This window comes from Momordica charantia, assembly GCF_013281855.1.
Source record: "Momordica charantia cultivar OHB3-1 chromosome 11 unlocalized genomic scaffold, Mcharantia_2.0 BLBB01000011.1, whole genome shotgun sequence".
Classification (NCBI taxonomy): domain Eukaryota; kingdom Viridiplantae; phylum Streptophyta; class Magnoliopsida; order Cucurbitales; family Cucurbitaceae; genus Momordica; species Momordica charantia.
Genome location: NW_028275159.1, coordinates 5,496,893 through 5,512,222, shown reverse-complemented (window position 1 = coordinate 5,512,222; position 15,330 = coordinate 5,496,893). Strand labels below are relative to the sequence as shown.

The 15,330-nt window shown below is 36.6% G+C and overlaps 1 protein-coding gene across 1 annotated transcript; it reads left to right on the top strand.

Annotated features, from left to right (window-relative positions):
* Window positions 1-289: 289 nt before the first annotated feature.
* LOC111010215 (phosphatidylinositol 4-phosphate 5-kinase 2) lies at window positions 290-5,485 on the top strand. The gene is made up of 8 exons (XM_022283569.2): window positions 290-1,896; window positions 2,024-2,188; window positions 2,341-2,506; window positions 2,685-2,795; window positions 2,906-3,099; window positions 3,199-3,329; window positions 3,432-3,525; window positions 4,177-5,485. The coding sequence occupies exons 1-8, from the start codon at window positions 692-694 to the stop codon at window positions 4,484-4,486; spliced, it is 2,376 nt and encodes a 791-aa protein (XP_022139261.2). The 5' UTR covers window positions 290-691; the 3' UTR covers window positions 4,487-5,485.
* The last annotated feature ends 9,845 nt before the right edge of the window (window positions 5,486-15,330 follow it).

Below are 15,330 nucleotides of genomic sequence, written 5' to 3'. Positions count from 1 at the left end.
AAGAGGTGCCTACCATACTAGGTAAGGAATGGCATTTTGGTGAGTAAATGAAAGGGCGAGGTCAAAAGGGTCATTATGAAAAGGAAACATTGATGGGCCGCGCTGATCCTAGGCGATTCCGTCACGTCACGATGGGAGCTCAGGAAGGAGAGATTAAAAATAGAGATGCTATCAGCTACGGTTGGAAAATGGGAATTTATAAAAATAAATAAAAAAATGAAGGGTTTAATTAAATAAAATAAAAATAAGAATTAAATTAGCTGAGTTGGTAACTCGGGATTGGATTGTTAACAATGTTCCCTAGGCGAAGCCGTCTCATTAAAAATCTCTCTCTCTATCTTCTTGTTTTTTTTTTCTCTACAGTCTCTGCTTTCTATCTCGGCTATGGGGATGAAGCTTATGTGAGAGTGTTTGATTCCCCACATATTTTTCATCAACACACACCACTGCGAGACCAACAGTGAGAAAATTTTCAGAGGGAAACAAAAGGGATAAAGGAGCCCAAAAAGTGAACAAAACTGCAGAGAGAGAGAGATATACGCCGGAGATGCCCTTTCACCGTCTGGAGCACGGCGGCGTATCTTCAGGAGACCGAATTTCTGGAGAATATTGATTCGGTGAGGCGAAGAAATGCAGTGCTGAACGCCGGAGAGAGTGAGGGGGGGATTTAACGGAGCTCAGAAGGGGAAAAATGCGAGAGGGGCTGTTATGTGATGAGACTAATGATGTTGTCTCCGGCATTAACAAGAAGAAGAAATCGGAGGACGATAAGGAAGAGAACGAGGCTGGGAAATTGACGCGGCTTCCTCAGGTGGTTGTTGCTCCGCCTGTCGTAATCGTCGGTCGGAATCGGTCCCAAGCTGGGAATAGAAGGGTAACTCCTACCACCATTATAACCACGCAATCTACAGCGGTGACTGCTGCTACCGAGACCATCGGCACTCCGGCAGCTGCCTCGACTACCACGTCGACGGCCGCCGTGGAGAAGCACCTGCCGAACGGAGATCTTTACACAGGGAGCTTCTCGGGAGGAGTGCCGCACGGATTGGGTAAGTATTTGTGGACCGACGGGTGTATGTACGAGGGTGAGTGGAGGAGAGGTAAAGCCTCGGGGAAAGGTAAATTCTCTTGGCCTTCTGGAGCTACCTACGAAGGCGAATTCAAATCGGGTAGGATGGAGGGCGTGGGTACCTTTATTGGATCTGATGGAGACTCGTATCGTGGATCATGGAGCTCAGATCGGAAGCACGGACTCGGCCAGAAGCGGTATGCCAACGGCGATTTCTACGAAGGGACTTGGAAACGGAACCTTCAGGACGGGCACGGCCGCTACGTCTGGAAGAACGGCAACGAGTACGTCGGCGAGTGGAAGAACGGCGTGATTTCAGGCCGGGGCGTCTTAATTTGGGCCAACGGGAACCGCTACGATGGGCAATGGGAAAACGGGGTTTCTAAAGGGAACGGGACTTTCACTTGTGCCGACAGTAGCTGGAATAAGAACATGAAAATCCATCATCTCAACGGAACTTTCTACACCACAAACGGAAGTAATCAGAGCTTTAAGAGTAATGGGCTACTGGAGAATGAGAACTTAACCATCACATTACGGAAGAGATCATCGGTAGATATCGCGAGAGGAAGCTTGACAGAGAGGAATTTCCCGAGGATTTGCATTTGGGAATCCGATGGTGAAGCTGGAGATATCACCTGTGATATACTCGATAATGTGGAGGCGTCGATGTTGTATAGGGATGGGCTAGGTTTAGATCGAGATCTTTTTAAGCAGTTTAGGAGGAATCCCTGTTGCTTCACCGGCGAGGCGAAGAAACCGGGCCACACCATATCTAAGGGGCACAAGAATTATGAACTGATGCTTAATCTCCAGTTGGGTATCAGGTAAGTTTATGTAATCGGTCGTTTCGGCTAATTTTGATTACCTGAACTTCCCTCAATTTTCATTTCTGTGTGTTTTTTTTTTTTTTGACTATTGATTCTGATTTCACCATGTTGCGATGTTATTTAGACACTCCGTTGGAAAGCATTCTTCAGTTTTGCGGAAGCTTAAGTCCAGTGATTTCGATCCAAGGGAGAAATTCTGGACAAGGTTCCCACCTGAAGGATCGAAGACCACGCCGCCCCATCCATCCATCGAATTCCGTTGGAAGGACTATTGTCCTGTGGTGTTTAGGTATATAAACTATTACCATTTTTGTTTTCTCATTTTAGGGAAGATTTATGCGTTTGAATCCTGATACTCTGCACGACTAATCATGATCCATTGGCGAAATTGTGCCTACCTTTGACATGGATGGTAACCATATTTCTCATTGATCTTTACAGATGCTTGCGGGAGCTATTTCAAGTTGATCCTGCAGATTACATGCTAGCAATTTGTGGAAATGATGCCCTTAGGGAGTTTTCTTCACCAGGCAAGAGTGGAAGTTTCTTTTACCTCACCCAGGACGATCGATTCATGATAAAAACAGTGAAGAAATCTGAAGTCAAGGTTAGTTGCTTCCCTTTTAGTCATTATGTTGTTAAATTGTTTATACGGTTGTAGGATGTTAGTGCACTTGCGTAATGCTATTAACTTCTGTTAGTTACTTGGGTTGTAGATTACTCCATGAGTAGGGGAAAAGTATATTAAAAGGCAATCGATTTGAAGTTTTCTAGTGCATTCTCAGGTGCTTATCAGGATGCTTTCAAGCTATTATCAGCATGTCTCCCGCTATGAAGATTCACTTGTGACAAAATTTTTTGGTGTACATTGTGTCAAGCCAATTGGTGGGCAGAAGGTACACATCATTGAGACTGAAAATTAGATTTCTTAAATGTTATTCAATTGAATTATTGCAAGAAGTTACAATGGTATCTAATAGAAGCAATTTGTTATTGTGAAAATTAGACACGGTTCATTGTGATGGGCAACTTATTCTGCTCTGAATACCGAATCCATAGACGATTTGACTTGAAAGGATCCTCCCATGGCCGAACAACAGATACTCCTGAGGGGGAGATTGATGAGACCACAACTTTGAAGGATCTAGATCTCAATTTTGTGTTTCGCCTTCAGCGTAACTGGTTTATTGACTTTATGAAGTAAGTGGTGTAGATAGATTGTAGATTGTTATAATAAATTTCACCCTGATTTACCTCTATGGTCTTTTCGAACGTTAATATTATCAAAATGTTGCGCAGACAAATAGATCGAGATTGCAGTTTCTTGGAAGCTGAAGGAATCATGGATTACAGTCTTTTGGTTGGTCTTCACTTTCGAGATGACAACACATATAACAAAATGGGTTTATCACCATTTCTATTGCGAACTGGTATGGGATGCTTGTCCTTTCATCATGATTCATCCTTTCATTAATTTATCAACTTCCTTCTATTGTCATTTGATTTATAATACCTGTGCTCTATCTTTGCAGGCAATAAAGATTCTTACCGGAATGAGAAGTTTATGCGTGGCTGTCGTTTTCTTGAAGCAGAGTTACAAGACATGGATCGAGTCTTATCTGGGCGGTGCGTTTACCATTCTTATTTTCTATTCCTGATATTTTTTGATCCTACCATCAAATTTGAATTCATGTCAGAGTAAATCTTCAAGGAAATCCTGATGGGTTTCTTTTCTTAAATGGTTGAATCAATTTACATCAACTTTTGATAAACTTGGCCTAGGGGATTTAAGTGCATGTGGTGGTTAAAGTTGGCCATAAATCTGGGACAATTGGGTACTCAATTATTTCTGCAATTAATTGTATTTTGTTTCATTAATAAAATAGAAGTGGCTTGGGTTGTACCGTTTTGTGGGGCTATTCATAGGTAACAGTTGTTAATGGTCCAGGTATTTTTTTTTCCATAATTAGAGTTATTTCTGCATTCTTCTTGTCAATTAGTCAACAATTATTTATATGGTCTTTTTCTTATAAAAGTTTTATTTGCTCAATCCAATTGGCTTTCGGTAGTTGAGAATAATTATGACACTTTCTGCTCAATGATTCTCCAATCTATGGCCTATTGTCCATTTACTTTTCACTTGGTGGAAACTGAGGTGAAACTATTGTAGGTCAAATACAGAAGCTGATACAGTTGCTAATAACTTAGCACACTATTAACTACCTTCTGAACTAGTAACCACATTCATAACCTGATTGAGTTCGTTTTTTTTTCCAGGAAGTCGTTGATCAGAATAGGAGCTAACATGCCTGCAAGAGCCGAGCGATTAACTAGGCGGAGTGACTTCGATCAGTACACCCCAGGAGGAATGAATCATTTAACCCCTTCACGCAGCGGTGAGATCTATGAAGTAGTCCTCTACTTTGGGATAATTGACATCTTACAAGATTACGATATAAGCAAGAAATTGGAGCACGCATACAAGTCGTTGCAAGTTGACCCCAGTTCAATCTCAGCTGTTGATCCTAAACTCTACTCAAAGCGGTTCAGAGATTTCATCGGCCGAATATTTATTGAAGACAGGTAGGCATTGAAAGGGGTTAGCTCAATGGATATGAAGATTAATGGCCGGTCGGAATGAGATGTCAATTAACAATGGGCTACTTCGGACCCCTCCAAAGCAAACAACAACTCAGTTAATACTAGGAAGGAAGCTGCACGGATGGGTGGAGCAGATGCTTTGATGTGGTCCTAAACTATTTCCATATCAGAATTCAGATGCACGGCGGTGTGCGTGCTAGTCGTTATGTCTGCATCTTGAATTTGGCAGGGGCGGGGCCGGGGCCGGGGCCGGGGCCGGGCGGGGAATTTGTACATTGTGCTTGTTGCATTGCTGCAGGGTGGAGGAGATTTCGTTTTTTAAAGTTTTGGGTGTGAGAGAGTTGTGTGATAGTAGTATTAGTAGAGAGGTATAGGGAGGAAGAAAATGCATCCCAGATTGGAAATGGAGGAATTAGTGAGATTGATGGGGAATAAAAGAAAGTGTACAGAGGGTATTAACATTACAGGAAGGGGAATGGACTGGATAGAGTGTTTGATGGGATTCTTTTTTGTGAGATTGAGATGATGATGATGATGATGATGGTATTTGGAAACCAAATTTGTGTTAGAATTGAGAGAAAGAGGAGAGGACCCATGAGAATTGGGGCTTCTATTTTCTCTCTTTTTTTTTTTGCATCTTTTGTCTCATCTCCATGCTTTTATCTGTAGAAGCAGAATAGAATAGAATAGGTTGTTCAGAGTCAATCCCTCCCCTCCCTTTCAAAAACTCTCTTTTTCCTGTAGCATGGAGTGGGCAATCCATGTGGCATTGCTTTTGGCAGGCAAAGTTTGGGCACCCAAATACACAACAACACCACACACATAGAAAGCAGAGAAAGATGCGCTGGCTGGCTGGCAACTGGCAACTCATTGCCATTTCTTCTTGTTTTTGCCAACTTCGTTTACTTTCTTTTTCCCACCTCCTCTCACTGTTCTTGTACTGTATTGACCATAAATTTTAATCAAATTCTTTATTGTTTTCTTCTGTACTGTTCCCGGTACGAGGCTGTGAGGGATGAATGAAATGTATCGGTTCTAGGGTTTCTTTTTAGAACCGTTTTTAAGGCATTCAGATCTGATTAAAGCTTGGATTATTATATGGAAAACAAAAACATCTGGATCCCTTGAGATTATATCTGCTCTCTGATCAAGAAAGATTATTATTCTTTTTCTTTTAAGAATCCGCACTAATCTGGATTAGGAGTCCAAATTACCATCCTACACACATGGGGGGCTGAATTCCACGACGCTCCCCACCGGTGCTATCATTCCTGAGAGATTGGAAGGGCAATTATGTCATTTCCTATTAAAAAAAAAGGAAAAATCGGGAATCGAGCTAGGGTTTTTTTTTTTTTTAAATTTATTATTGTTTTTTTCACTGCAGAGGTCAAAGAGTAATAATCCATAAAGGGAGAGGATGGGGAAGAAGAAGCGACAAGGACCCCGCCCTCGAGCCGGAGTGGGACCCACTAATGTACTGTGCAATTTGGCTTCTCTTTTTGACCTTGCTCTCTTTCTTTTCCCCCAAAGGGCGATACTCCGGTGTGGCCGCTCCCACGTACACTCGTCGCTGGGCGGGGCCTACGTGGCATTTAATCTAAAAGTTTGATAAATTAAAGCAATGCAACCGTTTTCAATAATTAAATGATGGAGATGGAGAAGAAACCAGGGGCCATTACATTATTTTCAATTAATACCTTCCGCGACTTCCTCACATATATATATATATATTTCTCCAACCCCAATTATTTATTTATTTTCATCTTCTCTATAATTGCTAAATTATTTGCTTTGTTTTGTTTTATTTAAACGCCTTCCAAATTTAGTTGTCTTATTACTAAATTCCATCAGCAAAAATAAAAATAAAAATAGTATTTTATTCCACAGAAAAAAGAAAATGATGTTCCACCTTATTGAAAAGGGAAAGGAAATCTGTAGCCCTCTCCATTTCTACATTTTGCATCCTTTTTGATGTGATGCATCGACTGACAATGGGATTAAAATGTTTTTACCATTTCAAGAAAAAGAAATGAAGACTTCAAATTCATTATCATTGCCATATTGAACATAAGCATTTTAACACTGTACACCTCCTTTTAGATATTTTTTCCCTGTCAACTACATCTCGAATCAGATCAAATGAAAATTTGAAATTAAAAAAAAAAAAGATCAAATGGAATTTATTTATTTATTAGGGTTGGTTATGCACAATATGTTACAGTCCATATTCAATTACTACGGAAATAGTGACTTTGGTAAAGTAATTATAAAGATAGCAAAAAAGTAGAAAACGTGTAAGTACATTACTACCATTATCATAATCAATATCTAGATGAATAATTAATAATGCAATGGTAAAAAAGAATGAATAATGAATGGGTTTATTTCTTAATATAAATTATTATAGAGTATAGAGATGACTAGGTGAGTGAAAATAAGCGAGGCATTGAGTTATGAGATTTGATTTGGGTGATGAATGCAGTTTCCTGTTTATATATTTTGGTTATTGGAAATGGAAATGGTTAAAGACCAAAGTCTCTGTGCCTACCATTTCAAGCTGTGGGGCAGCATTGGGCCTTGGTTTTTATTTGAATCAAGTTGTATTAATTAATATTATGTATGAATATTTGTATTCTGAAAACATTACAATATATTATTATATATATATATATTAAAGCCTTTGTTTGTTTATGGTAAGCTTAGCATGGGCTGTCACTCCAAGTCGGCCATTAGATTACAATAATGGGAATGTGGGATGATGACATAAGTGTGTGCCATTTGCAACATAAAGACAATCTGCTAGAGATGTGGCTTGCATCTCAAGTATCCACATCCCCACCTTTTTTTTCTTTGTTTAGAATGACAAAGGCGAGAAATGGTGATATCTTGAAAAAAAATGGAAGACTATATGTCATTTATTGTTGAACTAGATTCAGATAGGTTGGTAAGTTTAAATTTCTACATTTCTACTCTCCTCCTGTTTTGTTTATTAGAGCTAAGTATTTTAATATTGATGTTATCTTTTATTTAGTACAACAATGGTAAATAGCATAAATGTGAATCAATTTCTTTTAATACAGTACGTGGAATTGCATATTTAAACCCATAATGTTTTGGTCGAAAATATATTTTTTAATCTTTGAACAATGCTTGAGTGGGAAACAAATCAGTGCAGTGTCCTCTTTTCTAGGTTGTAAATATGAGTATTTTTTTTCCATTTATTATGCAATATGTTTTTTGTTAAGACGAAAAAAAAAGATTGATACCATTTGTTAAAATAATAGATTTGAGGTTAAAGTACTAGTTTGGTCACTGTATTTTCAGTTTTGGTTCATTTTAGTCATTGTTTTTTTAAAAATATTCACTTTATGCTTGTACTTTCAACTTTGATTCATATTAGTCCCTGTACTTTTAAAATGTTTATTTTGGTTTATGTACTTTAAAAGTGATTATTTTGATCCATTAATTCTATTTTTAATCTCATTTTTTTCAATCACAATCTCAACACGATACTACAATCAATATATTTCTTAAAATGTAAACATTACCTTATACTCAAGAGTTCACGTTATGAGTAAAATTTGTGTTAAAATTTTGCAAATAGGGACTAAAATGATCCATTTTTAAAATTACAAGGACAAAAATGAACAAGTACCAGAACTAAAATGAATCAGTTAAGTATATATCACCAACATCAATTAAGTATATATCTCAGGATTTACTACTTGTTTTGAAGTTAGGATTCAAATCTTCCCCTATATTCATTGTCAAAACAATAAAAAAAAGATAATGAATTTTGTATTATCTTAGTTAGGTCTAAATCCACATACATTCATGTTTGACTCATCTAAACGATATATGTGTTTGTTTTAACTTCTAGTGTGATATTGTATCTTTACTTTTGGGAATCTAATATCTTATTGCTCTAAAACATGAAAAAAAATAATAATAATAAATTGAAAATAAGAAGAATAGCATAGATGTTAATTACGGAACATAAGAAAAATACACATATTTTTTAGGATGATTCAAACTTGAAATAGAGTGGACAGCATTTACGGCTTCGGCCTCCATGGAGATGGGCTTATGGGCTCCGCCGCGTGCAACCAAAGCCGATAACTGTACGGAATTTTGAACAAAACAGACCTTATTTTCCGCCCTATGTTTTTTTTTTTTTTTTTTCATTTACTACTTTGAATTTGGCCACACAAAAATTGCCCATGTTGAAGTGGGTTAATTTTAAATATTTTTTTACCTCCCCATTAACCTGAAATTGTAAAGGGATTAATTTACTGGGGGTAATTTGCGTTAATTGAATTGAAATATGGGATATTGTACTTGTGAGGGCAGAGGCAGCAGTAGCAGGAAATTTTGGCAAGCTTAGAAGCGACCAATGCGAAGAATCCTCATAATGGCGTTGCCACTCAATGCGCTGCCCAACTCAGCGCCATCCTCGGATATTCATTTTGACCCACATCTCTTCCTCTTCCTCACACGCTTTCATTTTCTTTACCATCATTCCAATTTACAATTCCTTTTTTTCTTTTTACAACCTAGTAAATAATGATATATATGTCTTCAATTTGTTTCGAATATAAGTCTCTTCGTATTTCTACGATAGTATGATATTGTTGATCACTTTGTACTTTAATTATATATAGAGTAAGTTTGAAATGAGTATTTTGATGGTGAAGTTTCTCTCAATCCAAAGATTGACAGGATATCATCTCTTCTCAAATAGCTTGGACTTTAGTTTGATGATAGTATTATCACGGATCGGACGGTAAAAAAGAATGGGAGTCGATCCATTATTAGGCTTATCGACAAAGCACAAAAATCAAGCACGAGAGCTGACCGATATGGACAGTCAAAACCTGGTCAGTCAGGACTCGGTAAATCTGGTTGGGCCCTAAACTTGGTTATGCCCTAGACCTAATCATGCCTTGTACCTGATTGGGTCGTGGACCTGTAATATTGTTCGCTTGTCGGGTCTAGCTTTATTTACCATAACAAAAATCACTTTTTTATCTTTGGAAAGGTTAATCTTTTAACTCATTCTTAAAAAGATTTTATACCAATGAAAATGAGATATCCTTGTTACTTGAGATTTTGTCTACTTTTACGAGAAGTTTGTAATTTGAGAAATCATTAGCTCTATTTCTCTCTCTAGGGTTTAGGAGACAGTAATTTTTTAAGTGGGCATTGGGAAGCAAAGGGGCATTATTGTACGAAAAACAAACATTACCATTTACCACAACCAGTTTGACAGTGAAGCATGAATGCATGCCGCCCATTTACGTGCATGAATTCAATTCAACTCCACACCCATAATTATTCATCTTTCTTTCAATTAAATTAACCGACGTGTCGTCCAAACTTTCTACGTATCTCAACTTAATCACTATGTCGGCTCTTCCACATGGCCACATGCCCCACCCACACTTTTTTTTCTTCTTTTTTACCCATCCGTAAAAATAAAATAATCTAAGTAGCAATATTATTAAAGTTTTAATAGCTAGCAAGATATAAAAGTTACAGCACATAACTATACATACTATTTAACTCATCCGGCACTAAATTATTGTAATTAATTAATTAACACTAACTTCAACGGTAAGGTTCTAACTTTGTATGTTTAGCTAGAATGTGTTTTACTGTTATTGGCGACATGATCTGGTATAAATGTTGAAACAACTATTTATGTGCTGTTTTAAGCAATTAATTAAGATTTTCAAAAGCATATTTAATTTGTAATAAATGGCATCAAATATTATTATTTTAATAGAGTTGAAAGAGTTAAGTTAGCAGAAGGGTGGGAAGATGTGAAAGGCAGTATTAATTGAGTAATTTGGTTGTTGGGTATATTGATGATGAGATGAAATTTGAGAATACGGTTGAAAGGAGGGGATACCCTAAAGTCAAATGATTACAGCGCCACGTGGGCATGTTTCAGAAAACTAAGGAATTTATTTTCTAAGAAAAGCTTTTTTAATTTAGAATTATACAAATTTAATTTAATTTAATTAGTGAGAGAAATATTCGAAGAGGGAATAATGACATAAGAAATGACATAAGCAAGGGTTGGAAGTTGGAAGTTTGGTAGTTGCGGCGGGCTTATGTCGGGGGAGAAGCTGTTTTCATGCCCTACACAAGGGTTGGCTGTTTTTGAGACATTTTTCTTTCGCATTTATTAATTACCCATTTCTATTATTATTATTATTATTATTTATTTATTTATTTTTATTATTCATCTTCCCAAACTCTATTTTCCAACCAACAATTCCACTCCACTAATTATGCTGTCTCTCTCTCTCATCAGTTTCCAAACCCCCAATTCAATCATATTAATATATCATCCCAATAATACCCTCCAACATATATGAGTAATCTTGTGATCTAGGATTTCGAGGCTTGAATTAAAAAGTGGAAATAGAGAAGAAAATTTTATTTGAGTGGTTTCTACCAAAGTGAGACATTTTTAAAGAGTTTGCAAAAATTCAGTATTATTCTAATCCATTTTCGTGGTAATCTTTACTTTTATAGTCCAGTTAACGAGTATGACGACGACCTTTCCCTTTTAATTAATTTTGTTCTTATCCTTATCATTATTGTTGTTTGACGTGTAGATGTATTTCTACTCTACAACGTAAATTTGGAAGGTTATGCCGAGAGTAACAATACAATCTATGAAACTTCGACATTGCAATGCCCTCTTAGCTAGGATGTCTAAATTTGAAGAGATAAGTGGGAGGTGATGGTGTAGCATGAGCTCCAACATGAGGTTGCATTCGAGGGAACACTCAGCCCAATTTCTTTCTTTTCTTCTCTCTATGATTCCCTTTTTCCCATGATGCTCTAACTCTGTTTTCAAATGGTCAATTAATTAATTAATTTGTCAAAACAAAACCAGTTTCTTCAACCCCAAGGGGCAGCTACCTATATTGGACAAAAGAAGCATAGCCTTTAATGATTTTGTCTGATTTCACCTACAACTAATATCCAAATGTCTAATATCTTTATTTTTCTACTAAAACACACACACATTTACCAAAAAAAGTGGCCTCAAAGTTGCATTATTACCACTTGTTTCCTCTCCTATTGTTATTATTGTTCTAACTTCCAAGAGCCCAACAAAAAATCCCATTTTAGATCCATTTGAAACTTCCTTTTTATGGTGCTTTCTTTCTAACTTTCAACTGTCAATTAGGATTGTAGGCTTTTGAGGTATCTTATTGTATTGTATTGGGAACACCACAAGCTTTGGTTGACAATTCTACTAAAATCATGGCTATGAGATTATGGGGAAAAAAAATAAAATGATGGAGATGTGGATGTTCGTCATAGAAAGAAGAGAAAGCTGGCTCTTGGTTTGCTCTCCCCAACCACATTGGGCTGACAAACTTGGGCCTTCTTTGGGCCTATAACACGTCCGGCCCAATTACATGAGGCCCAGGCCCAGCTGGTAGTAGAAGACAAGAGAACGTGCGGCTTGAATAGAACAGAGAGACAGCGAAGTAGTGACTTTTTTGTTCTGTTTTCTTGCTTTTATGATGGGATTGGGGAATTAGTGAATTAAAATTGTCCATTTTGTCTATCACTCTTCATATGCTTAATTATGACGTAATAAACCAAAAAACTTGGCTGAGAAAGTTTTTTATGATTAAGATTTTCATTTGCTTGTGGACTAGGGAAATTTTTGTACTTATCTGATGGTAACATTTGTCATACTTAGGTTTTGATTATTGTTTTTTAACCTTTTCAAATGAATGATTAAGGAGATGGGAAATTTTCTGCCTAACTTTTTGTATTAATTTATATATATTTAAATATTGTTAAAAGTAATTGTGTTTCTGTACAAAATGTCAAAGTTGTTGAATTTTTGTAGTGTGTGATTTAACATTCTTATAAAGGCAGAGGGACTGTTTAATAAATTAATAGCATCTTTGAATTGAATTTCTAGAGGCTTCGCGCTTTTACAAATTTAGTAAGATATTTTTAGAAAATAAAGAACTGTATGATTATCGTCCATATATCAAAGTTCAAAACTTCCAAGTATATCCAACCGTGGGGGCCCAACAAACCACCCTTTGGGCTTGGCTAAGGTTACTTAGACCAGGCCCAATGCTTCGGGCTCTTGAATGATCTAAGCTTGAGAAAAAAAAGAGAAAGGGTGTAATTGGGGGCGTTTTTTCTTTGAGTACAGCCATTTTGAACCCACAACCGTCGCTTAAATAGTTATATGTAATAGGTTTTAATGTCTATCTTTTTTATCTATCTCTTATATTTGTGTTGTCGTGGCCGGTGTTCGTTTGCGTGCACGTGAACCAACCCAACAAATAAGGAAAGGATGTCTCTCGGGGCATCTGAGAATGATTCGAGCTGTATGAAGAAAAACTCGACGGTGAAAGTGAAGCGGTGGGCCTACCAATCCCAACCAGGACGTATGCTGGGATTTGCGAAGAGCAGAACCTTACGATGTTCATGATTAATTGGATCTTTGACATACCAATAGGTATTAGAGAAGATCACTATGATCGTTACTATATCTATATTGAAGAGATGCGATAGAGTGTTAGATGCATTATTAGAGGAAAAAGAAAGTTGTGTGATTAAGGGTGTAAGCTGAAAAGGGAAAAAAAAAACGAAAAAATTTACAAACCTACAAACTTTCCTAGTTAGTTTAAATTATATTTGTCGATTCATTTGATTTTCTAGAGTGTGTGTGTATGTATATATATAAAAGGTTGATGGAATCAACAAACTTTGTTGATTTTGATACGTTTAGTGGTTCAGTTTGTTCAATTTTCAACAAGTTCAATGCTAACTTTGTTTTATAATTTTTCTTAAACCAGCCTTTCAATTCGGTGTTGAATTTGGTTTAAACCCACTCAATCCAAATGTTTGGTCTGTTTGTCATGGAATACATTGTATTTTTTTTTTTCAAATTCATTGAATCTGATTTAGTAAATAAATAAGTGATGGATTTGTCCAAAAACTGAATTTTGAATTTGAAATTTTAAAAGGTAGAATTATATTAAAAGAGATAAAAAGTTTTATAAATATATTATATTATGTTATAAATTCATTCTATTATTTTTTTAAACTAAAAAATGTGAAATATAATATATTATAATATTTTAGATTTAAGTAGTTGGTAACTACAAATTACATTAAATGATTTTTTAAAATTGAATCGAAATTAATTGAACCGTTAGCTGAAGAGTACTAAACCCATTAATTTTTTTTTTCTTCAAATTGAGTTGGAATTGAACCCTAGGTTGAAGAGATTGCTATCCACGTTTGGAACCAACAAGCCAAGATGAACTTTATTAATAAAATTTACAAGTAAATTAATATATATATATATATATATATATATATTGATTGTAAATGTCAATCTTGCCCGAAAAACAATCCAAGTTATGGAAACGTGGCTCGTGAACCAATATTTTTGGACGAATTTCATAACCCGAGAGGATTTTCTTTGAACCGGCGTGAGCTTTGGCCATTTTTTTTCCACTGCTTTATTTCATCAAGAATCATAAATTCTCATCTCCTTTGCAAATCAAAACCATTCAACTTCATTTTTTTTCAAAAATTAGCAATAAATCCTAACCCACAACATCCTTATACGTCGAATAACATATCTCTCTATTTGTAGGAAAAACAAAAAACCTAGTTTTAGAAGTGACCGAAAGAGAGTAAAAAATTCATATAATTCCTCCAGAATGCAAGAGAAATAATTTAATATTGTAATTTCATATAGTTTAAAATTAAATAAAAGATTGGATAATTTGACCAAAGGGGACAAATGTTAGAATATTTCCATCAAGTATTTTTTGCTGACAGTGAAGAAGCCCTGGATCGTATAATTGTGTTTACAAGAGAAGGGCAAGTTAGGCAGCCTAGAGAGATGGTGAAATTGAAAAGACACTTACTTTAATTTAATTTAATTTAACAATTACAATAAGGCTGTATTAATTAAAATTAGGGAGGCCTCGATTCGTGAGATATTTCTGATAAATCGTAATTATTGTCCCCTTGGCTTTATAAGTATCCAGTTTGCTCGAGGCTTTTCGAACCACGAGATCGCGAAGCCATGATTGGATTTAGATTGTCGATTGTGTTACACTGTTTTTTCTCTCTTTCTCAATTCTTCTTTTCCCAATCCACAAACTCAAAATGAAACCCACATTTCTCATTTCTTCCAACTGGCCGAGACGCTTCTAATTCTACGCTTTCTGGACCCCATCGTTTCCAACAGCTCCCCACCCCTTAAAATACTGAGAGATAAAGCCACAAACATTTATATATTAGTAAGATTTTTGGTCTGTTCATCCAGGTTGATCTGGATCGAACTAGAAATTGTAAGTAAGCGCAATGGGAACTGGCGGGGCGGGGCGGCGCCAGGGGATGGGAAGCAGAAGCATTAAATGAAAGCTTCAGTAAATCTTCGATTAATCCAAAATACTTAATTATATTTCATCATTATGTACTTCGATTCCATACCCCACGAAACCCCAAACGCTCCCTTCTTTATCTCTAATCAATTGAAAAATAATAATAATCCCTTCAACTTCAACTTCAACTTCAACTTCAAAACCCTTTCTCCTTCTCCCGAGTTCTTTCTCATGCCAATGCAAATGGCGTTCTCTCGTCGCACCGCTCCTCTAAACCCTAACGCTAACCCTTTTCATTATACGACGCCGTTCCACCCCAACCCACAATTCGTCCCCCTCTTCAAAGCCTTCCCTGTAGCAGCTCCGTCGCGGGCCCTTCTCTGGGGCCCAACCCATGGATACGCCTCTTACGTCGACCACCCCATGCTGC

Excerpts from the sequence above, each read along its gene's own strand:
- LOC111010215 (XM_022283569.2), top strand. The coding sequence starts at position 692 with ATGCGAGAGGGGCTGTTATGTGATGAGACTAATGATGTTGTCTCCGGC. Across the intron at positions 2,796-2,905 it reads AGCCAATTGGTGGGCAGAAG|ACACGGTTCATTGTGATGGG; the intron begins GTACACATCATT and ends TGTGAAAATTAG. Across the intron at positions 3,330-3,431 it reads ACCATTTCTATTGCGAACTG|GCAATAAAGATTCTTACCGG; the intron begins GTATGGGATGCT and ends CTATCTTTGCAG.